The sequence below is a fragment of the Biomphalaria glabrata genome, chromosome 8, assembly GCF_947242115.1.
Source record: "Biomphalaria glabrata chromosome 8, xgBioGlab47.1, whole genome shotgun sequence".
Lineage (NCBI taxonomy): Eukaryota > Metazoa > Mollusca > Gastropoda > Planorbidae > Biomphalaria > Biomphalaria glabrata.
In genome coordinates this window covers 36,999,133-37,025,624 of record NC_074718.1, presented here as the reverse complement: position 1 = coordinate 37,025,624, position 26,492 = coordinate 36,999,133, and the positions used below count along the sequence as shown (strand labels likewise).

Genomic DNA, 26,492 nt, shown 5'->3' with positions numbered 1-26,492 from the left:
TATTTAACACTCATTTATAATCATTTAAATTGATATTTCCTTCACAGTTGCGCTATCAACAATAATGTCTTGCGAGCCTCTTCTGGCGCCAACATCACTGCAGAGCAACATCAAAATTATTGGTCCACCTATGGCAACAACACTTCTAACGCCATGAATGATTTAGAGACCCAAACAGCTTCGCCCACTTCAACCACTACTAGCACTACTTTACCACCCATAATCACGACAGTTCCACTTCCGGTTCCTGATGATCCTTGCGCCAGACATAGTTGCCCAGGCAATATGATCAAGGTTGTAGTTCTACCTGCTAACATATGCGGCTGCAGAATGAGACCCAGGACAGGTAGACCTAGACGATCCATTGCAAGAGTGCTACAGCCTAAATATATGCAAAGAGTGTAGAGCAGTGAGAAGGCATCGTTCAATTGACTATAAATGTTGTTAACTTACTAATAATAATGTATCAAACAACAAAACATAGATTACATACTCTTCAATTATTATGCATTGTGAAAGTCTAGACCCTGCACATTGTGATCTTTGGGTTTAAAAAATGCTTACTGTGAATAACTGATTGACCTCGTATATTTGTTATTGTTTTTTGTTGTTGTTTTTTTTAATTGTTAAAATGAGATCATTATAAACATAACCCTTTTAAAGTGATTGTACCATATAGTCCAGGCAAACCCACAAGGGCATTAAACATAAAGAGAGCATAGAAATCTGTATTGTATTTTAGTACCACAACTATATTGTATTACCAAATCTGTTTGTCTTTAATTTTCATTAAGACATCAATTAATAAAAGGTTTCTAGCTTTTTTAATTCTAGCACTACATTATTACATAGTCCTATATTAATAAAGAAGCCTACTAATAATAGTAGATGAATAAATATATAGTATTCTAAAGTAATGGGCCTACATTATATAGATATAAATAATATCATGACTCATTTAACAGCTTTCAATCACCCTTGTAACAACTTCCTCACCAAAAAAATAAACACACACATTTACCTTTGACTCATTCTTGTTTAACATAGAAACTCTAATACACTCAGTAACATACCTGTACAGTCATTTAACTCACATCTATAGCTACCTTTTGACAAACAATATTTCATTAAAATTTATTTTTAAAACACTTAGCTGTTAGAAAAGGTAACATAAATTTATAATATTTCATGCCCCAAATGGACCTAGAGGTACAAATAAAATCACATTTCTTACCCTGCATGCTGGTCCAGACACTGGAGAACATTTTCTGTTGTGCCTTGCAATCTAAGAATGGATTCTAAATCACTGGCAAGGAAAACCAATTTTAAAAAGTATAAAACACTAATAACAAGACTAACATATATACAAATACTTTTTTTTTTTTCTGCCTATTAGCTATGCCTGTGTGATCAAACAGTGCACATTCTGAAGAGTCTTTACAAACAGAGGAAATTGGAAACTTACATTTGAACGGGAATAAAAAAGTTAATAATACTAAAATAATATTCTTAAATAATTGCCTTAAGTGCTTTTACCTTGAAAACAAAAATTAAGGTAAATGGATACGAAGACGATAATGTTGGGAATACAGTTTCAACATAAGAAATATTTGTAAAATAATTTTGTTTTGATGTTAGTGTAAGTATTTCAAATCTATTTATTGTTTGTTTTCTTTTGGCTCAAACGTGTTTTTGGTGCTATGTCTAGCACTTCAAAAAACTAGAATCTCTTTGCTTTTTAAAACATATTTATTATATAATAAATCAATGCTGTGTAACTTAACAAAAATCAAATTGATGATAAAATGGCAAAAACATGTCTATAATAAAATGCTGCTTTGTTTTGTTATTTATTTTAAATAACTATTGTGTTTGGTCAAATGTTTTTCTTTTGATATTGGTAATTTTAAAAAAGTTAACTATCCAATCAATGAATGATAAGAAAAAATAGACTATGGAATTGAGTGGTGAAGACATCTTGATATTTTCAGAAGTTAAATCTGATCTCCCAGTGTCCCATGGGGAACCTTTAGGTGAAGAGATTCCTCTTTACGAGTACAATTTAATACTCAAGAAGTAGAGATCACAACAAGATTTAACACAGACTAAATTAAGATATAATTGAGCAGATAAAACAGTTGATCTATTTAATCAGTGTTATCACAAGCTGTGAAGATGCATACAGTGATGTTGCATGTCAGATAGGGAAAGCAGGAACCATCTTTCAAAAGCTACAGTTCATCTTGGCAAATAAATCAATCAACTTGGAGACTAAGATTCACCTCAATACAATCAACAGTCACCTACACTTGTGATACAAGGAATTCATCCATAAAGATTGAAAAGAGACTAGACTCATGGTGATGACGGAGAAGGATCCTAAGAATAACATACTAATAAGCAGGATCTTATAAATCAAAATTGCTGCATTTGTATAAATCCCAATGCTTGCTTTAAATTTTTCTTGAATTTTTTCCCAACTATTTTACCAATAAATAAAATAAAAATTTAGAAAGAAAACAGAACTAGAACTTGTGCCACAGGTTATTATTTTTAATGCTTATATTTATCACATATATAAATATGTTTCAAAATAAGATAATTAAAAATCTAATCAAGTGTGAGCATACATAATACAAAGTCTGTTGTAGTTAAAAAAACGAACAAACTAGAAGTCAGTGACAAAACTATCAAACTTAATGTCACTATGACATAATATTCATGAGATTTAATGTGATATCATAATACAAGTCTGGTGAAACATACTTAAATATTGCAGAATCTTGTTTTTTTTGTTTAAATGAAATGCATCAGTTAAAATAAGCCAACATATAAATACACAGGTATAAATGGCACAGGGAACAAAACAGTTTGCATTTATTCAATTCTTTTTTACACCAAATATTAGAGACGTATATATCACAAAAACTGCAAATTAAACATTGCACAAATAAAATGTTGCAACAAATTATGAAATTGAAATCAGTTTACAATGTTTTTAAGCTTCAGATACTAAATGTTTTAAAATAAATCCTACCTCACTAAAGTTGTTTGTTTTAAATTAAGCATTAGTTGTAAGTGATATTATATATTTTCAAAATTCTAAAACTTGTATCATACTTTAAGCTGTTCTGGTGGAAGGTTTTTAATAAAAATTAGTGATTCTCCTAGAAATGTTGAGATGATTTGTAGAGCATTTTATTATTATTATTAGAAAATTTGACCAAGTCTAGACATTTTTTGTTGCAGTAATACCATCTACTAATACAAACGAGACATTACACTGTACATTAACATTTGTTTCCAATTATTAGATTGGTACAAAATAAATTCCCTTCTAAAATATCCAATAATAGCTTTTGACTAATTGTTGGATAGCTTTCATTCACACCAGCAAAACATCTACACATATTAAGAGCATTTGTACACAAAATATACACATATTATGCTTCATTATTTTGGATACTATATAAGAAAAGGGGAACAAGCATACAAAAGTAGATACCACAGAATTCTGGTTCTTGAGATTTGGACCATTTCATAAGCATGTTATATTAAAAATGCTTTATAGCATAATAAAGAATTTTACAACCTGAGTTATACAAACTTTTGAGGGCATTCAGAAGCCCTAATTGGGGCAGTTAGCAGCCCTAATGGAGGCACTCAGAAACATTTTGGTGATGGTGTACTGTGTTTTGAAAGAGGAATTAATGAAGAAAAGACCAAAGAAGATAGAGGAAATCAAAAGTATCTAGCTCTACAAGGTAAAACATTGAATGATGCATACATATTACATATATATAGGCAGCACTAGGGACCAAGTATTTAATGACAAAAAATGGTGAATTAAATATATAAATATAATGGACTGCGCCCTTGGTAGGAAAATAGCTGAGAAACACATTTCCTGACCAAAAGTCATGGAGAGAAATTTTTAGACTTATTTTTCAAATTAATAGAATAATTAAACCAGCAGTAGAAGTGTCACTTTCTGTCTTTATAAAAGATTTAAATAATAAACTGGAATCACCATTGGGACTGCATCAATTCAAAATGGCTAACATTGGAACATATTGAGTCAAGATGAGATTGCTTCAGATGGACAACAGGTTGGGTTTTTTTTTTACAAGGATTTTTTTAAATTAGCATTTGATTCAAACATTTGTATGATACAAACTTTACAAAATATACACTGTTTTACTGCCTTACAGAAGACACTGTACATCTCATTCTATGTCCACACATGTACATTATGATGCCAAGAGTATAGTTAAGTGACTGATTAAAATAATGATTTGGTTGGTTAGTGTGAATAACTATTGTGATTAATGTTTCTAATGACAATGACAAAGTACAATGATTAGGGGATAAACATGTAAATATTTTCAGTAAATACTCTCCATAAAAGCACATAGAAATGTAAAATTGCATAATCCCAGGACACTGTAAATATCATTAAGTCCTATACAAAATATGAGTCAATACTGAAAGATGAGGGAATTGATTGTTTAAAAAATCTATAAAATCTGTTTCATAGGCTCAGTCCATTACTGTGTCCTAAGCTCTTCTATTCATCTTGATATAAAAATGTAAAAAAGAAACAAAAAAATGTATATACAAATATTGACTCCCATGAAGTAAGACTACTTAAAAGACTGAGACAAGTACACAAAACAATCATAGAAAATAGTACAAAAATGGTTGTTCTCAATACCTTTTAAAAAGAGGCTACTATCAATCCTCCCAATCTATCCAAAATGCCTGAATCAATTTTGATGCTTTATTCTCATTTTTTCCCCCTAATATCTATTGTTAATAAAGTATTTGACAGACATTTTTTCACCAAAGTAGAGGGTAAAGGTCAGCAGATTATAGCTCATTGTCTCATATTTGTCCTTTTTATATCACAAGTTATTTAATGTCTTAGTTCATTTCATTAGGTCAGTGGTCAGTCATGTTGTTATCAAACTAAAACTCGTGCACACAATTTTCTTTGCTGCCTTGATTGTAGGAACATGGGATAAAGAAATAACAAAAACACTCACGAGTAAAAAAATTAAACAAATGATGTTTATGACATGAAACAGTTTCACTCATTGCATTGGCTGAGTATTAAGGTTAGGGTAGAACCTCTTGATAGTACAAGACAAAATGGTAATGATGAGAAACAAACTAGAATAAAAATCTAAATAGCCACATTTTTAACTAGTAACATATTGTAAACAGTAATTTAACCAAGGATTAGCTTATTTCTATATTTCTTTTTTATGACATAAACTTGTGCATTTTGGAATTTGTTTTCTGTCAAATTAACTTTTCCAATACAACCAAATTAAAAGCACCACAAATACAGAAGACTTGGGTAATCTTCCATATTTATTGCATCATCACAATTTTCTCTCCATCGGGCCCTTTAGGAGTTCATCTCATCAATTATTTTTTTTTACATATTAAGGAGACAATTTTGGACAAGCAAAACAAAATATATTGTTATTAGACTGTTGTTACATTTGTATAACAAACAACCCATAAGAATTAATTACATAAATCAATTTAAATTCTACAATACACAAAGTGAATGTACACATTTACAAAAAAAAACAAAACCTTCAGAATCTCCCAAGTGTTATAGCGAGATAGAAGATAATAAATAGCATGACATTTACAAGAACAAAATCAATAAATTAAATGGAATTTACAGATATAGCGTTGATAGGGAAGGGTCTGTTTATAAGGTAAAGTTTATGTTGATGGAAAATCCAAATACTAAAGGGCTACAACTCAATTTTGCTTTTATAGTTTCTACTGCAATGATTTAGTTTCTTGTTAGACTTCAACTTCAAGTAAAACCATAATCAGAAATCTTTATGGTTTACAAAAAATAGTGAATAGGTATCTCTAAAAGATAAAATAAAAAATTTCATTACAATATTCCTATCTGATATACATATTTATTTCAAAGGTTCTTTGATGATAATTAATAGAAAATAAAGTTGGGAGTTTTATTTTTCTGGGAACAATAATTTATCAGCCTAGAAAGAATTTTAAAAAATATATATATATTTGCATTATTTTTTTCTCATCTTAAATTTGATGATATTAAAAGGGACTAAAACATAAACTAATAAAAACACAATTTAAAAACCTGTGGTATGAGCTATTAAAAGATGGTAATATCTATCAAGCAGACATGTCTTCTTCAATGGTAGACAGGCAAGTTATCCCCATTTCACTGGGTTTGTCAAATCTTCTTTGGGGCAGTTTTGGCTTGACTTTAGAGGCACAGAATGGAGATGATGCTGCAATGGTGGACAAACTCTCACAACATTCTTTCAAGCTCTGCTCCTGAATCTGAAAAAAGAAACAAAATGAGTCATGCTTTTTCAAATGTAAATAATGACATTTTTAACTTGTAGACTTCATACAAAAAAGCAAGAATTTAAAAGTACAAAATTTGTTTAACCCTGATCTGTATCGCATTGTTAAAGTTCATAAATTGCTAGGCATAAAGAGAAGCTAATTAACTGACTCACTTTCATTTCTGAATTCATAAAGCAATCTTTACATGTATTAAATTAATACATATATTCTTTGACTATTAGGTATTTTCATTTATGGCTAGCTTTTAGGAGTAGCCAGCAAGCGCAATAACAAAAGTATTGATAAGCAATGTGTTTTAAAAGGCATATGATAATTTTAGTGCACTTTTATGCACTGAAGAATCAAATTTTCTACATTTTTCCATTGGTAGCACACAAACAATTCAATATAATTTTCATATCATTTTAAAGAAGTGTTAGACTTTCACTCAACGACTTAAACTTATGGGCAACTAGCTACAGGTATAAAGGAGATCTGTTATGAAGATCAACTGCTAGGCATTGAGATATTCCTTAATTATAGCTCAATTCTTTTTTTTATTTAGTTAGCAGGAGTAAATTTCAATCTAGTTTCCTTCACATTGATATTTTATTGTGAAAATCTTCAATTGAGACTTTTTTTTTCCCAAAACACAATTCTTGATGTATAACTTATGATAAAAATGGCTTGTTAATACTTACATTGCAATATACAAGAAGTTGTTGCTCAGATGGACTTGTACAGTTTTCAGTTTTAAAATGATGGATCAGAGACAATGCAAGTACAGCCGGCTGAAAAGCAATTGAAATATTAGACAAGCTTAGATGTGAAGCTAAATGAGAGATGCAAGGTGAAACAATTTAAAAAGTGAATGTAACTTTTATGGGAGATTTTCATAAATGGGGGCTAATTCTTAAATAGCAGTCCTTTACGATGTGTTCACAGAATATGGATGTATTGATAAGCTATGTCTTCCATATACTAATACTTTTATTTTGCACTTTTTAACACTGCACAATCAACTTTTTAAGTTGTTTCTTTTGCAACACAAAGTAATTGTTATTTAGTTGACATGTCTTTCAATATGTGTCCTTGTTTAGGTTGTCTGTCCCTGTCATTGTTTATGCTGTCCGTCCTTGTCTTTATGTTGTCTCTTTCAAAATCTCTCCAACTCTTTTTATTTTCTTTCCTTAACATTTTCTTCAAGTTTTATTATTTGACCCCCCCCCCCATTTCTCCACATCACTTTATTTTCTTTTTCTATTTGTTTTATTCATTAAAGAATGTAAACCAGATCATTGAAAATCAACATGTAAACAACAAGCAAGTACCAGTGATTCAGCTTTATGATGAAAATTCTCAGTTTACCTCTTTTTTATTTTTCTTATAACTTTTTTTTATAGCTCTCAACTTTCATTAAAAGTGATGAATCCTTTTCTGGTCCTACTTCTATCACTTTACATTTGTGGTTGAAGAAATGAGATAATCTCTACTTCATTAGCCTTTTTACACTAAAGGTTTTTATCTTTCATTTTAAACAGACAATATCGTGTAACACTTACCTCCAAGAGAACAGTGGATTGCTTGGCCAGACACTGCTGTGCTAGTTCTGTTATTTTATGACTGGTAGCGTCAGTACTCATCCCATAGATGTCAGCAAACAGAGATACAAAGTCGAGGTATGACACTGTGCTAGAGCACCAGCCAAACTTGCTCAAGATGTGGCTCTCCATACGACACAAGTCTTTGGTTGTCCACTCAAAGTTTCTGGACAAGTCCTTGGCACTTGGACACAACTGTGAGGTTAAACAAAGACTTTGTATTATTCCTTAACCATACTGGTCTATAAGAGAATAAAACAATATTGAGAAATAATGAACAACTAACAAGTTACAAAAGTCAATAACAAAAAAAACAGCAGCTAACAACATACTTCTTCAGGTTCAAACATTTTGGCAGCAATCAAGAAACAGGCAACAGCAACAATAGTCAAGTGCCTCTCTGTTACCTAAAAATAGAAAAAAATATATATATACTTTGAGATATATTGTTAAAAGTGTGCCAAAACCTCATCCCAATATAAAGTATTTGTATAATAGGACCCAAGCAGTTGCACAGTAGATACTAAATAATGAAGTCAGTCATGTTAAAACTAGGGTAAAATTAGAACAAAAATGTTCAGACCAAAATTAATAAATAGTGACCTAAAAATTTTCACTTGTAATATATTTTAACACTGTACTTATTTTATATTATTTCAATATAAAATTATGTATTTTTTTGTTTATGTATAGGGCTACTGTAAAGGAGCATTTAAAACAAAAATATTCATTTTTAGGTAGATAATAATAGGCCTACAAGAAAAAGAAGAATGGGTTATTAAAAAACAACAACTGAGACCTCAAGTGTAACTAGTTAGTAAAATTTAGACTTGAAAGGATTCACACATATAAAATAATCTCTAAAACAAACAGCTTTTGTATGTGTTGTGTAGAATGAACATAATGAACACTAGGGTGGAACCCCCCCCCCCTTTTTTTTTTTTTTTGTTTTCTCTTTTTTATTCTGGGCATACAAACATACATTAGTGAACACTGCAGTTTCTATTAAAATATTAAGAGTACTTTTATAGCAAATATAATCAAATGTATTCCTATACTAATGATTGAATTCATTCACTTTGTTCTAACACAACAACAGATTACAGCAGTCACGACATACAATTTTTTTTTTTTAAAGTCCATGAACTATAAATCAGTTATCTGCTCTTGGGGAAAAAAACGGACAGATAAAAGTTTATTTATAAAACTGACTTCATTCTGACATAACACAGTTACAGTAGCCAATAGCTACATTAAAAGAAATATAATGCAATAGGCTAATAAGAAAATTAGTCATTTAAAAAATGTAAAGAGTTCTATTTCATTCAGCCCTATAGTGTCGGCATAATGTGTAGGCCTACTTGTGTGTGTGTACTATTAAAGACAATGCAGCAAAACCAGTTTGAAACAATGTGTATGAAGATAGCTACTACAGTCATTAAAAAAAACAAAAACGAAATGAACTTAATTGTGTTCTAAATTTAGAAAAGTGAAGTTATTTTGATCTTCAACTTTCCACTACGACAGGGCGCTGCGGTACATAATAAAACTACCAGCAGTGTGTAAAGTGGGTCAACACGTCAGGAGACTGCATAACATTAAGTCACGGGAAAGGTGGCCGGGGAGGGAGATGACGTAGTCTGCGTCAAGAGTAGAGCCCACCAGAAACATGATCAAAGTGTCGTTGGGAGACTTCTGTTCAATAGAGATCCACGCCCTAACGTGCTATATGACGTCTGCAATACTAGGCAAACCCAAGAATCATACCTGTTACAAGGTGATTACATTCATAAATAAAGCACTATGTTTTAAACTCCATGTCCCCTATCAACAACACATAAAGCTGTATTTTTATTTTTTGTTAGTTATAAGACCTATAGGCCTACGTTTTTTTCGCTCCATAAGCAGGGAGATAAGGGATTAGAAGTGCGTGAATATTTCCCTTTTGTTTCTTTGGACCTGTCCAATTACAAGTTTGCAATCTCGATGATCGTTTCCAACAGCAAGCTCTGCACCAACTCCACTACAAGTTGTAGCTGTTGAGCTGAAGTGAAACCACAAAGACGTTTTGTATCTCTGTAAACATACGCAACCAACTTTCACAAGGAAGTCTTGACAACCTTTCTTGATCAATTTACTGTGTCATTAATAGTCAATGAAGGTTCAATGAAATGGTTCTATTCAACAAGGAAATTGTTTGCCAAAACTTTCTTAATACCCCGGTACACACAATACCATTTAAAAAACATGAACAAAAAAATAAATTCCCAGAAAATTAAATGGTTAAAAAAACTTGATATCTAACCATATGTACTTTCATAAAACATTGACATGTTGCCAAATGGGAAGATCTAGCCAAAAGCTAAGATATGTAACATGCTATTGATTCGTTTAAATGCCACTCTGGACACCCACACTACCTAAAATTACCTTTTCAGTGACGACCAGCTTACATCAGCTTTATTTCCTATCACACTAGCATGAGCTATTGGGAAAATCCAAAGTGATCGTGGGCTGACTCCAACAAGGAAAGCGGCTTGATTAGGGGAAAAACAACCAGCTATTTATGATAACTATGACTGTTGGTCTTATCGCTAAGTAGCCCATGACAATCTGCGTTTGTTATCTTTTGGAACGACATTGAAAACAAATCGTTCATTTCACACATTACTCAATGATGCAAAGTATTGTAGAAACACCAAGATGAACACAATAAAAGGAAGAGAAACAACAATAGCCAGCTCGGTGTGACACTAATAATACGCGGTCTTTAGAAATAAACCTAATCTTTGCTACATCTCGGACACTTAGATTAACAGAGCGATGATCTAAGCATGTTATCTCGGGTTTCTAAGGGTCAGTGACACACACACACAGAGACACACTCAACCTTGTCATGTTTTCGTGCGGTCGGCTGAGCGATTATGTTTTTGATTATCGAGACAAAAAGTGGGAGCTTCTGTCGGGCTCAGGATACCACCAGGCAGCAGGCTGTCAGAGAATTCTATTTATACTAAAAGAGAACGAACAACAACAAAAACAAAAGTCCAGAAATTCTACAGAGACAATGAAATCAAAACAATCCTCTGGAAAGGTCTATCCCATTTACCCAAAGAATGCATTTTAATCACTTTAAATTATCTGTCTAATAGTCGAAATTTATGCGGGAGAGACAGCAAGGGAGAAGGGGAGGGAGGGAGAGAGAGGTATTATATTAAGAGTATTGGTTACATCTGCATCGTCTACATAATTAACCAATCGGCAACATCCTAAGTCAAGAATGGTGACTTAGAATTTTGTTTGTTTCGCAAACTGGTGAGTGGTGAATTATAGAACACCTGTACCGCTGACGACTGAGAAGTTGTTTAGGCCTTGTCCCTCGAACACGAACTAGAACTGCATTTCACTTGCCCTACTGGTATGTACATCTATGAAGTTGGGACTGGGTAAACATATACTTTTTGTCGTACTCCACTTTTATACAAGATGGGGAGGGGGGGGAGGTCGTAGAAAAGAAAAACAAACTAAACTAACAAGATGCGTTGAAAACGTTCAGATGTGGTCAAGTTTCAGTGGGGCAACTATCATTAGTATTCCATTGTTATCTAGGCCTAATTCATGCATCGTCTGCTTGTTTAGTACAGTGTTCATCAATGTCCAGTTGTCATTATCAGGTCACATAAGCATGTAGTCTGTTCCGACAGACGAGACAGCAAGATATTGGTAGACCGCTGACCTTGTTAACCTCTTCACTCCACAACAAAAGACGTCCCATGAAAAGGTCACCTAAAAGTATCCAGCCTATGACCACAGCTTTCTATGGGATCGTGTAGACTGTACAATGTGACTACGGCATGCATAAGAAAGCTAAGGGTTCATGTCATTCAGGGATCGAGAAATGTCTGGGATCCTTGGTGTCAATTTTGCATTCAACAATTACATTTCAAGGTATTTGAAGTCTAGATCTAGAATATCTGCATGATGTAAAGTGGTGATTGGAGTAGCTGTGACCTATTTCTTTTAGTGAATAGACTTGTCTGTAATGAACTTTAAAGACCAACTGAAGATTTTATTTTCCAAATTAGAGTTTATATTCATCTCGACAGTAAACAATATTCAATAAAGTCCTTGTAAATCTAAGATTTCAAAAAATGATTAGAATAAGCAGCTTGAAGTCTTGAAGACGGCTAAATTAATGAGATTTTTAAACTGTTAAGGAAAACAATCTCTTAAATTAAAAGCGGAAATGACGTGGACGAAGGGAAACAGGGGGAGAAGGTTATTTCTAGCGCTGAGTGTGTTCTAAATTCCTATTAGTTGGTCCTCTACCTGTGATCATTACGATACTAGTGATGCAGATGGGTGCCTTCAGACAATGGCATATAACAGCATATTTATTATAGAATACAGCCATAGACCAAAAGAAAGGAAATAACTAATGGTATTTAATACTTACAAATATGTGACTCACTGAGTCAATCTAAATTCTAGATATAGATTATTAGATTACATTTAACCTTTGAAAGAAAAGCGCATGAGAAGCGTGTCTGTGGTTTCCATGGTGCACTCGTGTACATTAGTTAGATTGTATGTCGATACATCAAGACCAATCTTTGTACTAGCTACAACTCAATAACTAAATACCAGATACTGAAAGATTCTCAGAAATCATAAATATCGTCTTGATGACGCTGAACACTTGTGTTTGGCAAATTCTTTCACTCTTTGATCAGAAATTGGCCTGATATTGACTCCGTAATTTACAAAGAAATCATGCTCTCTTGATGTCTCTTCTATGTTATTGTCATCAGTGAAAAAAGCTTCATTAGAATTACCTTGGCTAAGGTAAGCTTTAGTGTGTACAGAGTTATGAGAGTGCACTTTGAAATCAATACAGACTAGAGAGAGAACATTCGGCTCAGAGACTAAAAACAGACAAACAGAGAATCTTACATAGGCCAGTGAAACTGACTGAATACATTAACTATGATACATCCCTTCTGTTACTACTCAATTACAAAGTGAATATCACAACTTGATGTGACAGCAGAAAGCTGAACTATTTCGAGTTGAAGACAACTGCACAAAACGTTATTGGGGAAGTCTCCACTTGCATTGCATGCCACAGAATAGGTTAACCAAACTCATAACTTACTAAAATACAACACACAAGACAAAAACAAAGCGTCTGCTGCTTAAGGGACAGCAATGCTTCAACAGGATTAAAGATAACGCATTATGTAATGCATGCACCACATAAGGACACAGTGACGCCCCATATCGTAGTACGATAATCGAATTGGCCTTGACCTTAGCAGGACCAAAAGTAAACAAAACAAGTCGACTAACAGAGTCATCAAAAGCCGATGAGATTGTAGGCGAAGAAAACTTATCTTGTTTGTCATTGCTTTTTTTTTTTTTTTTTTAGTTTTGTGTACAAATCCATGCATTGTTTTTTTTTTTTTTTTAGTTTTGTGTACAAATCCATGCATTGTTTTTTTTTTTTTTTTAGTTTTGTTTACAAATCCATGCATTGTTTTTTTTTTTTTTTTTGTTTCAATTTCAATTACGTTTTTTTTTTATCAAGGCCATCTAATTCGATTATTACAAACTATTCATATTTTTTTTAATGTACCAAATCGAAGGCATTTCCATTTAAAACTTAGGCCTGCAAAGTGAGGCAGTGGTATAAACATTGCTTAGTTCTTTAATACGCAGAAACGTCAACCTGAATCTCGTTCACCGAATTCGCAAGTGAAAGACCTAGATAGATCTTGATGTAGATATTTAGGACAGCGCATACAAAATAATAACAACTACATCTCTTGTACAAACTCCACGTTCAAGTGTAAACATGGAAATATGCGCACAGCTCGACACATGCACTCTGACACACTCAACTCAAACTTGTTTTGTGTATATTTTTTTAACACTCGTAATGTAATCGTTAAAGGGAGAAAGAAAAAAAAAAACACCGTGGATGACGTCATCAGTTTAGGAGTACACACATTACGTGCGAACGCTCAGCTGCCTCTCGCCAACTCGATTGGGACGAGGGCACATCGAGTGTCCTACTCTCTCCCCTCCCACTCGTGTCAACTCCAGTGATGTGATGTTGACAAAAACTTCCAAAGGATTGTCAGCGGGTACACAAATTAAATTCTAGGATAGTAGTTGGCTATTTAGGGAAATATAAACTAGCCCATTGGTCAAAATACATAACTTGGGTTGGACAGTATCGCACTTTTATTTTGCAAAAAAAAAAAAAAAGATTTAGCCCCCCCCCCCCAAATGAGAAAAGAAAGTAAGGAAAGAGACGACAAGAAAGAAAAAAAATTAAGCACAGAAAAAATATCGAGTAAACAAGGGAGAGAACGATGATAATAAAGGACGAGCGAGTAATACAGAGAAAAGAGTGAGTACGAATTAGAGGAGTTAAAAAAAAAAAAAAAAAAAAGAAGTGGCGTACGTCTCCTCCCCATACCCCACCCCCTCTCTCTCTCTTTTTTTTTTTTTGGTCACTGGAAGCGAAATAAGCATTTATATCTGAAACAAGAAATGCGGTCAATGTGACCTACTTCTCCGGCACTTCTGCGACCTAGATAAATGTGAACGATAAATGGTAATTATTCCTGGAGAGACACGTCCAGATAGAGCGCGCCTCAGTGTGCGACACCGGTAATTATATAACGATTGGGCTCGCTTTAAGACAGAAGGTGAGCTATTAAACTCCTCAAACTTATTTGTGTCACTTTCCAATCTAGAAGCCTAGTTTTTAGCTGACCTTCTTCGTAGACTAGAAGCAATGCTTGATTAACTTGTAGAGACTTATCCTACGTCAATTAGTACATAAGGCTTGTCTTCCAGTGCGATGATTGAAGAGAGGGGGGCAATAGTTCACACACTTTGACACATCCAGCGCAGGCATAATCGTTGTCTGCCGGTGGTCGGTTTCAACTAATTAAAAGGGATGGGGGTACTCTAGCGTTTAATCTAATTGAATTTTTTTTTTTTAAATCGTAACACTGGCACGCTAAATGTTAGCAGCTTTGACAATGGGGACACTAGTGACTGAAGTGATGAAACGCGAATGACCTTTCAGGTATAACTATGTGTATGTGTTGCGGTCCAGTCATAGGGCCCAGTGGACACACAGGTGAGTGCCCGACCTCGTAATGCTCTGAAGAATGGGTCCCACATTTTCATTGGCTGGTAACCTGGGAAAGCAATAGCCTTTGCTAGTGTACCACACGTTTCGCATAAGGCACAAACGGACCAAAGGCTGACTTCACTCGTGATCTCATTGAGTATTGTTTGGTCATACCCGAATAAGCAAGACCCTAACAAACTAGACTGGACTCTACAACAAGAGGAGGTGAACTAAGGTCAACATTCGGAAACTATACACACCTTTTGTTCAACTAAAAGTCAACGTTTGTATTATGTGATCAGTTGGCCCTTAAAAAAACAACAACTAAATAATAGTCTTGATATTCTATAGAAGCATTTAAGAATAATTAATAAACGTTTCTCACATGTGTTCATGGATTTAAAAAAAAACAATAAGTGTGCTGTGTATAAAATCAAAAATAGAAAGAAATTTTTTGAATTATACATATATATAAAACGAGCTTTATATTATCATTAAATAGAAATACAAATGTAATGAAAAGAAACTGAATTCTTGAATGTCTCTGAGCTGGTAGGTGACTTGAAAGTAGAAAAGAACCTTAACATCTCATTTCTTTAAAGACACCTCGACAATTACATTACAATTATATGCATATAACAAAACAAAACAAAAAAGTGCTAACCTTGACCTTCCAAAGGAAAACATCGAGAATGTTGATCGCTGCAGCGAATGTATCGGAACCAGTGTGGAAGTGATTGTGTGGCAGCTTAATGAAGTGGAAGCAGGCAGTTCTTATGTTCATGTACTGTTCAAACTCATCCTTGCTCTGGTGACACACCAACACAAGTCATTAGTAGCCAATACCTAGACATCCTAATAATGTGGACACAAAGTGTGCAACTTTGTACACATCTTTGGAGAGAGAAGGGAAAGAGGGGGAAAAAGAAGAACGTGAGAGAAAGAAGAGCGGGGAGACGAAAATCGAGTCTTATCAATAATAACAATAAATTAAAATTGTTACTAAGACAAGCCCATTACGAGTTTTACTTAAGACTCCTGCAATGTCTTCGTGTTTGATTACAAAATGGTGCGGGGTAGTGGGTAGGGTAATACCAACCTAGGTGGGCGACCTTGACCTTGACCATCGAAAGATATCAATTAATTTAAGTACTATGGGGGGGAAAAAAAGCTAAATATAAACTTCCTAGTCCAACAGTTGTTAGCGATATGCATTCAAATACTGTTAGATTCAAATGTCTTGGAGCACGATCTCCAGCCAATTTAGCAAGAAGATTATTGACCAATCGAGCACCAATAACCAGTGTCACGAGACACGGCGATGGGGAGGCAATAGCTGCAGACGAGGACAAAAAGGTCGCTGAGTCAACAAGAAAACAAATGGTGCCCCCCCGGGGGGGAGGGCGACGGGGTGAGACGAGGGATTGTAATGTAATTGTAATGTAGCCTACATGTATGTAAAAAGAAAAACCTCTAAATATTGTCACATAGATGTCTTGAAGGGGCGAATTTAAGAACAATATATGTAAGATGCTTAAATTATTATGGTGTTAGAATTCTACATGAAAAACTATATCCATTTTTTTTAAAGCTTACACACGTTTATAAATATTTGAGAAACACTGAATCTATTGGAGTGTTCTTTTTCATGAACAAAGCAGTCAAGAATGCTTAAACCAATCTAAGTTGATATTATAAGGCATTGTCTTCCATTCGGTACAGCTTTCACGTGACCCAGTTGCAACCAGCATATTTTGCCGCAACTAATGCTGACATTGCTGACAAAGACGTTGTCCAAGCAGCTGGGGGGGGGGGGGGGGGGATTATTAAAGAGTTAAATCAAATAATGCTAGATCTAGGCTAAGCACCTAGTGAAAACTGGGGATTGGGGAGGAGTGTGAAAAAAAAAAGGGAAAACAGTCATTTGAAAACAAAAAACTATTTTTAGAAGTAAAGGAAAGAAGTGCATTTCTAAGAGTTCTTATGTAGGGGATGTATTATATATAGGCCTTAATTACTGTTAGCTAAACTCAAGCCATATGGCCTAATAAGGTCTGACGAAAAAAACTTAGGGCTCTACTTAAATATTAATTGATCAATACGTTCTTTAAGAATCAAACAAAAATGATATTGGTCATGCAGCTTGACAGCATTGTTATAGATAACAGGTTAATACTGTATAATAGAGTTTTTTTTAAAGAGATTATCATTTATTACCTAAGTAAATTCTTGATATAGGCCTATATTTTCAAAATTTAGTTCATAAATAATACAACATTTGAACCACAATAGCTATATCTAGATATAATTGGAAACCACACAGATACATCTAGATCTATACAAATATATTATAGATCTAGATCTACATATTCTAGTGTAAGCCTAAAGATTTTATAAAAGTACACTTCAGAAGCTAAATCGAAACTTACCAACTCTTTTAGATTTTGTTTGTTGATGAAACACTTTTGTCTCTGTGCCATGCACTGTAATTTTTCAGCTACAGATTGTGTCAGAGCCTGGAACATATATAAAAGACTGTGGGAATTTCGGAAGATATATGAGAAGCATAATTGTAGGAACAAAGTGCGATGGCTGAGAGGTAAAGTGCTTGAGTTCCGAACGAGAAATCCCAGATTTGAATCCTGGTGAAGACTGGGGTTTTTAATTTCGATATCTTTAGGATGTCTTATATTCCACCCAGCTCTAATGGATACTTGATGTTAGTTTGGGAAAAGTAAAAGTGGTTAGTCATTGTGCTGGCCACATGACATCCTCATTAACTGTAAGAACAAAAATAACTGTGGGCCACAGAAATAGATGACCTTTACATCATATACCCTAGATAGATCACAAGGTCTGAAATGGGAACTTAAATAATTAGACATGAGATAATGTTTTAAAAAAGGTTCAAAAGTATATTAATATAAAAAGGTATCTCTTACCCATAGATTATTTTAAATATATAGTAATATAGATCTAGATTCTATATCTATACTCTAATATCTAAAATCAATAATAATTTTTTAAGAGTCTAATTAATGTACATGTAGTAACGTATAGACTATGGAGTGACTATCATATTATTATTAATAAATGTATATTATAGATCTATATTCTAGTAAATATGATTAATTAGGATAAACACTGAGAATATGAAATGCGTAGGATTTAGTAGGATGTAATTTTTTTTTAAGTAACGTCTGTAATAATATAGTCTAGAATTGAGTACAATCTATCTAATCAATCGAGATCTAGAAATCTAGAGTCTAGTCTAGTATAACAAGATTAATGAACTATTTAACTATTAGTAGTATTAGATCTAGATCTAGATAATCTAACTAACAGCTAGAGTCTAACACTTATCGAATTTTATGCCACTTATGACTTACCATTCTTTCATTCTTCGGGAAGCACATGATTTTGTATATTAAATGCCGACAAATGTGACTTTAAATGCCTTATTAAAAACTGAAGATCAAAGAGAACACATTAGCTTTGATTTTAAACAAGCCCATGTTTTCTCCGTGTATTTATAGTAAGAAGGCGTCGCCCTTCAAATCCAAATACATAGTAAAAATTCAGCGATCTAGATCTAGGTCAACTTAGCCTACACGGAAATGTATAATACATTCTAGATCTAGACTTCACTTTTATTTCACAAACGTCTAGATTCAGCTTTGAAGTTTCTACATTAAAGCAATAAAGTCATCATATTAAGATCCCTAGATATATCCTGCTCAGAAGCAAATTTAAAAACGTTATGGATTTACGATGATAAAGAAATAAACGGGCGCAAAAGTTGCTTTAAGTCGATTTTTCAAAACATTGGACTTTTGTTGATGTTTTTAGTCAGCTGTAGCCCTGGGTTGGCTAGCAGCCAATCAACATTCGGGAACAAACTGGACTACTACACTACAATAGGGGTGTCAGTATTTAAAATAAAATTAGAATTTAACTATCCTATATATTATGTTTGGTTATATTTTATAAATTAAGCATATGTTCGAATTGATTTATTGATATATACGATTTTTACAACTTTTTAGTTTTCGTCGCAATTATGCAATGTTAACAAAATAAAACTGAACAACCTAAAATAAGGTTACTTAAAAAAACAAGCACTTAAAAATATAGTTTTTGTAAACATTCACATAGAATCAATTATGTATAAACTAACCGATATAGTTTTCATTGAAAAAATAATATAAGCTGATAATTGTAATAAAAATGTAATAATGTACGTTTATTATTTGTAGTAAACAAAATTTTGAAATAATCGTCAGGTCATCCTAATTATAAATGTGGCGCAATGATTTTGTTTCCATTTTAACACAGTGGCAACAAAGTAGTCCGAGCTTCAGATTATATTCTCCTTTCTTAAAGATAGGACGTATTTCGGACGAAAAAATGGAGGTTTCGGGACAATAAATCAGATTTATACATTTTAATGGACCTAAGGGCGCCCAGAGTTTCTAAACTCTCCCAGGTTCGTTCTCAGGTCAGTACATTGAATAGTTTAGTTTAAAACATCTAGATTTATGATCTAATCTAGACCTAGTAAATTAGTCCAGACTTGGTCTGTGACCCAAATAATGAAATAATAATGCAAGCATCCAGATCAAGAATAAGAACTGAAGTACTGTAGCCTACCAAACACTTGTGATCTTCCACTTCACTGATGGTAGCACTGAGTCTGAGCTGACCAACAATTTTTGGCATTACTGATAATTTTCATCCCATAAATCACCAGATCAAATCTAAACTAGATTTATATATTATATTAGGCTAGATCTATATTATATCTCTAATAATAAATAGATCTAGATCTAGTCAATCTAGATCTAGTCTAAATGTAAATCTGAGCAAGAGTTTGACTATGATAATTGATAAAGTTAAAGTAGTTAAACTGTTGGGACAACCTACTGGACTGAGGGGAGAGGGGGGAGTATGGTCTTCAGTCAAAAACTAAAGTGTGTTGGGTGTTCACTTCAATACAACAGAGAAATGTGAAGCCTTTTTCTCTATTCTCGCCCCCCCCCCTCCCCCCATAAAAAGAAGAGCCTGGTCAAAGCTGACAGGTTAGTACAACTGAGCAAGCTAGAATTGCACAAAAAGAACAATGTTGAATGTATCTAACTTCTAAGTAATGACAGTAATGTACTCTAGATCTAGATAGTGTGAGACTTGTCTGACCAACAGCAGTGGTGTGTTGTCAGTTACTAACAGAGAGGGGCCCTAATAGCAAATTATATTGGCCAACTTAGACTGGGTTTGTTCAGAACCTAGATTCTAGAACTAAATAATATTCTATTCATCTACATCTAGTATTCTTTTATTATTAAGAAAGTCATAAAGCAGCTTTTTTTCTTATATTATACAATCTTAACAGCTTTAAATTACAGTCAATAACATTTTGGCTAATTTTTACTGTGCGACAATACATTACAAAGTCTGCTAACATTTATGCTATAACTTGTCAAGGATATGTCATCCAACTGTTGCAACTCTTGGATATTCTTATAAAAAGAGTATAAAAAACCTCATACACACACAACCCTACCATGTATGAGTGAACGTTTTCAACAGATATCTCAGCAAAATTGGACAAATCTTAGAAGGTAACCCCTACACTCTCAGACAGTATCAGCACGACTCGTTGACTAAGGAAGGTGAAAAAGATTAAGATGTCTGTGTGTAGTTACTAAATGAACTTCTCTGTGTGTGGGAATGTTTTTTTTTTTTTTTTTTGTTGAATCCTTTCCAATATGGATCAATAAAGCAGTCTTATTATTAATTATTATGAGATGGCTTGATCCTCTGGCCGTCTGGTTTGTTGTGGATAAAAAGCATTTTACAGATTTAGTTTTTATCTAAATCCATGTTTAGGTAAGACTTAGGATATTAATTAATTGTTTTAAGGACAGTCTGAAGTTTACTCAGCTTCCTAACACCTCATGTCTGCATAGGCAATTATCCCATTTAGAGTCATTTAAAAGTTTTCTGTACAAATAAAAGAAGTATTAAGGTTGCAAGTCTCTGAATCTCTCTGAGTTATAATTTTCAAAAAGATGAGATTGATAACTTGCTATTATTCAATACTAAAGGATGATAAATATTTAATTGAAATACTATTTTAATGTACAGGTATCTTGGTGCATCAGTGGGGTGTTGAGGGATGGATCGTCTTTTTATGAGTGGTTTGGATGCTAGACAGGCTATGCATATGATTAGCTCCTACCTTGACAAAGAATGTAGATTCTGGAAACCTATGGTCATTAAATCTTCACCAGATCAGGTATATATGCCTTTTAAATTAAGAATTTTTAAGGCTGTAAAAAAAAAAAGAAAGTGAAATTTATTGTACAATTCAAATCATGAAGATATAGTCTAATATTATTTTACTTAATTGTAGTTATTATTATTTGACATTTTTTTCTTTCATGCTCTTAAATTATTAAAATATAACAGGGTATTAATGAAATGCAGCGTGATGAAGCAGCTGTGTGGATAGCAAAACTTTCAGCAGAGTTTACTTTCTTACCTGAAACTTGTGGGCTAGCCATTCTTTTGATGGATAGAGTGCTACAATTAGTTAAGGTTAGTCAAGAATACTGGGAAAAAAATCTTAAAATTTGATTTAAATTGGTAGTTGTTTTGAAACACTTAAAAATTATTCAATCACCAACTATATCATTCTTAAAAGACTCCCAATAGAATATATTATGGAGGTTTACAACTGAAAAATTCTATGCATTGCAAATGATTTCTTGTTCCATTCTTAAACCATGTGATGTACACAGATCAACATATGTATTTAACTTTTAATTTGGAGAAGAGCAGCGAACATTTTAGTCTCCAGTACAGTGTCTGGTCAATCGCAGCATATGCACTATACCCAGACAAGCACAAACAAAACAAGCATGCAAAGTCTATGACAGCTAAGGCCCATTGCTTTTCCTAACCACTTAAAGTTCTGCTCCATTCAAGGATGCAGAAGTAGCTCCTGAAAAGATTTCTTTTTTTTTAGCACATTGTATCTTGTGAGGTAGATGTACTCCGGTTACCTGGAGACATGTAGAAGTTGGCAGACTTTATCTCTTAGTGTATTTAGATACATTGCCTTAAAGCCCTGAAATGTATTTTTTAATAACACAGTTAAGGTTAAATGTTGTAATATTTTGTTTATTTTAGGTACGAGCTAAGTATTTGCAGTGCGTTGCTGTAACCTGTCTTCACATAGCAGCCAAAACACTTGAAGAAGATGAGGTGTGTTATTTTATTTATGTCAATTTCATTCTCAATATAAGTAAAGTCAACATTTAAGTATACTTATTATTTTTTTCCTTAGTTTATTAGTATTCTTTAATACTTGTGGGTGGCAAAATATGCTTGATTTCAAATCTTGATGTAGACTAGAGGTTTTGAAGTTGAGATTTGACTCCTAAAAGCAGAACAGAAGCCTCCCAAATGTGCACATTATATACCTTCCCTCATCATGTCTACATGCTATTGAAACTTGGAATATTTGTTGTGCAAATCATTAATAATGTTTCATTCTTTCAACAAAATTTATCTGAAGAAAAACTATTCTTTCAGTGTTTCTTGCAATAAAATGAATCTTTATACAAGTTGAAATGGTTTATAACTAGACATAAAAATGGACTCTTGTGAACTATAGTCATGTTTGTAATTTATATATATATATATAATGTAAACTGTTTACATTTAAATAAACATTAGGTTGTAGGCTGTATAATGTAACTAACTTTTGTTTGTGTCACTTTTACACAATCTGATGTATTGATTATTTACATGTATAAAAGTTTTATAATTAGGATTGTTTTAAGTAAAAGTAATTTCTATTGAAATAGAATATTCCCCCAACTCCGTATCTTGTGAGGAAAAGCTGTTGTGGATGCTCATTTGCAGAGATTACCAGAATGGAAATGGTTATCCTCAACAAACTCAACTGGAATGTTCTTATGCCATCATCAGTTGATTTTCTTCACATGGTTAGCATTTTTGTTTTATGTTTAAAAGTTGATTAAAAAAGTTATATTAAATTAAATAGACTAATTATGTGCTTACTAATGGTATGTATTTATTTTATTTTGTTTGTTCAGATTCATGTAGTGCTTTTAATGCACTACCCCCACTTATTGACCAACCAGAGTAACATGGGCCCCTCAGAGCACTTGTCCATTGTTATGCGCAAGATGATAAGATGCTTAACTTGCCACTCATTGAATAGCTTCAGACCCTCATCCATCGCTCTTGCTCTAATAAGCTTAGAACTAGAGCAGTTAACACCCGGATGGCTTCGACTTGTTCTGACATTGCAACGAGTTACCAATGTAAGTGCTATTGAGACAAACATCTCTAAATGTCCAGCTGTACATTGCTCATTTTAATTTTTAGCTTTCTAGAACATAAGCCTTCAACTTTTCATAGTGTATGTCCATAAACTTGCAGGTGTTAATAAAATTTAGTCATGAGTTTGCATGTATTTTGAATGTGTGAACATGACTGACCTTGCTTTCAAAAGTCATTTATTATCTTTTGTTTTTAATATAAATAAAATTTTCTGTGCATTTCGCAGGTTGGAAGTGAGCAACTTATGCAGTGTCGGGAAGCTATTGCTGATTTCCTTGGTCAACAGATCCACACGGGATACCACTATCAGTCCCGCAAGTCTTCATCTTCTGCTCCTCAATCCAAGAAACGTAAGGTGGAGCATTCGACACCAGACAGTGAAGATGAAAATATGTATGATGGGATCAAGCGATTGTACAATGAGGATCTTATGACCAATGCTGGCACTTTCCAGTTTGACAAAGCTGCTCTGCGGACGTCATGTGGCTTTGAGATGCACCAAGATTTCGATGAGACCACCATGGGAAAAACACTTTTAGTAAATTAATAACAAGAAAAATTCAATTATCATTAGTTGGATAATACCTGAGGGAAAAAAAACTTTCTTAACATTGGTTTTATTGGTAATTGAATTTTTCTGTTCTTTTTTTTTTTTTTTTACCTGATGGAAATTTTTTTCTTTGTTTAACAAAAGAAACGCAAGAACTTGTTAAACAAAAAAAAAGATTCTTACAAAAACTAAATTGTTCTTTGAAAAAAAAAAAAAGAGGCACATTGTTTTAAGTTATTGAATGTTGCTATTTAATTTACATTATTATTGTCATATTCACTTTTTCAGTTAAAAAAAAAACAAAAAAAAACTTCTACTCCAAAAAAAGGTTTAAAAACTGAAATGAAAAAAAAAATTAAAATATAAATTTTACAAAAAAAAAAAGTTATATTCATTATCTAATTTTTTAATTTTTTTTCTTTTTGCCTGTTTCAGACATCTGAAAAAATTTCTTTTTTCATGTCCATCGTCTTTTTGTTGTTTTCTAAACAAAAATTCTAAATGAAGAGAAACAATATAAATTACATGTGAACATTAGCCCATAATTTGTTCATTCTATCAACTTAAAATATTAAGGGCAGCATAGTCAAATTTGAAATTGCATTTGTTTCTCTCAGTTTTCAACTAAAAAGCCTGTGATTAATATTTTTATTTTTTGTTTTGCATACTCAGTCTATATGCAAATCAATAAAGCAGATATAGCCTTAGTGAAAAGAATAACATCATATGGGGAAAAAGAAATAATTTGTGTGACTGAAATACATGGTATTTGTTCAAATCTCAGAAATCATTTTGACCATTTTTTTTTTACTTGGTGTCCTGTTTGTACTCAAATAAGTTTACAATAGATGCTCTTTTTGTAAGACAACGTAAAACCATAATGCCAAGTTGAGTCTAACCATTCAAACGATAAAAATATCTCTATAATTAGTCATTCACAAAATTTGTCTGTTACAATAGGAAAGTTCCTTGCAGCACATAAAATGCTCTTGAAACTGTCATGAGAGTATGTACAATATTTTTTTTAACAAACTTTAGCTGTTATTTTGTAAATGATTAGTTCTCTTGGATGCCAGACATGAACATTCCATTCAGTGAACACCATTATGGCAACAAGTTTTCCATTAGGTGTATCTATTCCTTAGTTCTAGATGCTTTGCAGTGCTTACAAACTTGGAAGTTTCCATAATGCATCTATTGCTTTTTAACTGTTAAACTTTGAAAGATGTATTCCCACACTTGTAATTGATCTGCTATATTTGCCTTGAATGTGTACAGAGAGATGGAGACACCAAGTAGTATTTTACTATGTGCAATTAATAAGAAGACAAAAAACTAAAGATTTTTCTCAGACTCCTTCCAGGTTGAAAGAAATCCATTAGGTCTTCTTTTTGATTGCTAGGATATAATATTTATAGTTCTTTTTTTTTTTTTTTTAAACTGGGGGGAAAGTATTTCTGTATAAATGTACAGAAGGACTCTCTTTGTTACTGTTCACTTTGTACATGTATCCATTAACCTTCATGCAATATTTCATCACAATAATCATTAACCATAGTCCATTACCAGACACTTGTATTAACCCACGTAAGGCTGTGTTTATTGTATGTGTTTCTAGACATTTATCTAAGAACAAATCATTGTGACTGCCACATTACATCATAACATAAAAATATTTTAAAAAAAAACAAAACACATTCATTGTCATAACTTTTTTTCCTAGTGCCATTTTATTTTAAGGTTAAATCTTTTCATCAACCAACTCATTTTATTTGTGAAGAGACTTTTGACAGCAGATAGCAGACCTGGAGAAATGATGAACTTAGACTAGTAGTTACTTGACCAGTCTTCCTGTCTGTGCTTGTTTACAGAGTAAGAACAAAAGGAATGTTAATATGAAGCTGAGAAATTAGGCTTCAAATTTAATGCTAGGGCATGCATCTTGAAAGTTAATTTATTGTCCAAAAACAACAACATTAAAAATGTATTGAAATGTGATAATTTGTATTTCTTAACTATTTCCATTGGAGTTGAACATCCTAACCTCTAATGACACAATTGGAGATTAAATTTGGAAAATCATTTTTCTCTTGTCTTTTTTTTTATGTTTTGTCTCATCATTTGTTTTCAATAAACTTTACACTATATGGTCCTTGAATTTGTTAACTGTCCACTTCTCAAATTGTTCACAAGTACCATTTAGACCAGCATTTGAGTTTAGGATTAGAATGCAGACTTCCTTTACAAAAAACACAAATCTGAAATGTGATATTAATTAAATCTACTTAATGGATTTTCACTAAGTCAAAAGTAAAATGTGTAGGCCTGTTAGACAAGGTTCCAGTCTAGTCATTGGACCTCTCTTGGATGGAAGTGTTAGTGCTGAAGGGGAATACAATCTTAATGAGCCTGAATCACCAGAGTCCACCAATCTTATATTAATATAAACTTGCAACAG

The 26,492-nt window shown here is 32.9% G+C and overlaps 3 protein-coding genes across 3 annotated transcripts in view; 2 read left to right on the top strand and 1 right to left on the bottom strand.

Annotated features, from left to right (window-relative positions):
• LOC106075701 (uncharacterized) overlaps window positions 1-5,606 on the top strand; it is a 29,908-nt gene extending 24,302 nt beyond the window's left edge. The window contains exon 6 of the mRNA XM_056038484.1: window positions 48-5,606. Coding sequence (XP_055894459.1) covers window positions 48-405 — 358 coding nt within the window. The 3' untranslated portion in view covers window positions 406-5,606. The remainder of the gene's footprint in view (window positions 1-47) is intronic.
• LOC106075682 (cyclin-G2-like) lies at window positions 2,533-19,032 on the bottom strand. The gene is made up of 7 exons (XM_013236591.2): window positions 18,501-19,032; window positions 17,541-17,627; window positions 15,776-15,919; window positions 8,294-8,368; window positions 7,923-8,156; window positions 7,062-7,151; window positions 2,533-6,351 (listed from the first exon to the last, which is right to left on the bottom strand). The coding sequence occupies exons 1-7, from the start codon at window positions 18,525-18,527 to the stop codon at window positions 6,181-6,183; spliced, it is 828 nt and encodes a 275-aa protein (XP_013092045.1). The 5' UTR covers window positions 18,528-19,032; the 3' UTR covers window positions 2,533-6,180.
• A 419-nt stretch (window positions 19,033-19,451) lies between these two features.
• LOC106075664 (cyclin-I-like) lies at window positions 19,452-26,116 on the top strand. Its single transcript, XM_013236577.2, has 7 exons — window positions 19,452-19,609; window positions 21,256-21,406; window positions 21,580-21,708; window positions 22,303-22,377; window positions 22,983-23,123; window positions 23,235-23,465; window positions 23,711-26,116. The coding sequence occupies exons 2-7, from the start codon at window positions 21,287-21,289 to the stop codon at window positions 24,029-24,031; spliced, it is 1,017 nt and encodes a 338-aa protein (XP_013092031.1). The 5' UTR covers window positions 19,452-19,609; window positions 21,256-21,286; the 3' UTR covers window positions 24,032-26,116.
• The last annotated feature ends 376 nt before the right edge of the window (window positions 26,117-26,492 follow it).

Coding starts and splice junctions, on each gene's coding strand:
- LOC106075682 (XM_013236591.2), bottom strand. CDS start 18,527: ATGTGCTTCCCGAAGAATGAAAGAATG. Junction 7,152..7,922: donor AATCCACTGTTCTCTTGGAG/GTAAGTGTTACA, acceptor ATTGCTTTTCAG/CCGGCTGTACTTGCATTGTC. Junction 6,352..7,061: donor AACTTCTTGTATATTGCAAT/GTAAGTATTAAC, acceptor TTCTTTTTTCAG/ATTCAGGAGCAGAGCTTGAA.
- LOC106075664 (XM_013236577.2), top strand. CDS start 21,287: ATGGATCGTCTTTTTATGAGTGGTTTGGATGCTAGACAGGCTATGCAT. Junction 21,709..22,302: donor GAGTGCTACAATTAGTTAAG/GTTAGTCAAGAA, acceptor TGTTTATTTTAG/GTACGAGCTAAGTATTTGCA. Junction 23,466..23,710: donor CATTGCAACGAGTTACCAAT/GTAAGTGCTATT, acceptor TGCATTTCGCAG/GTTGGAAGTGAGCAACTTAT.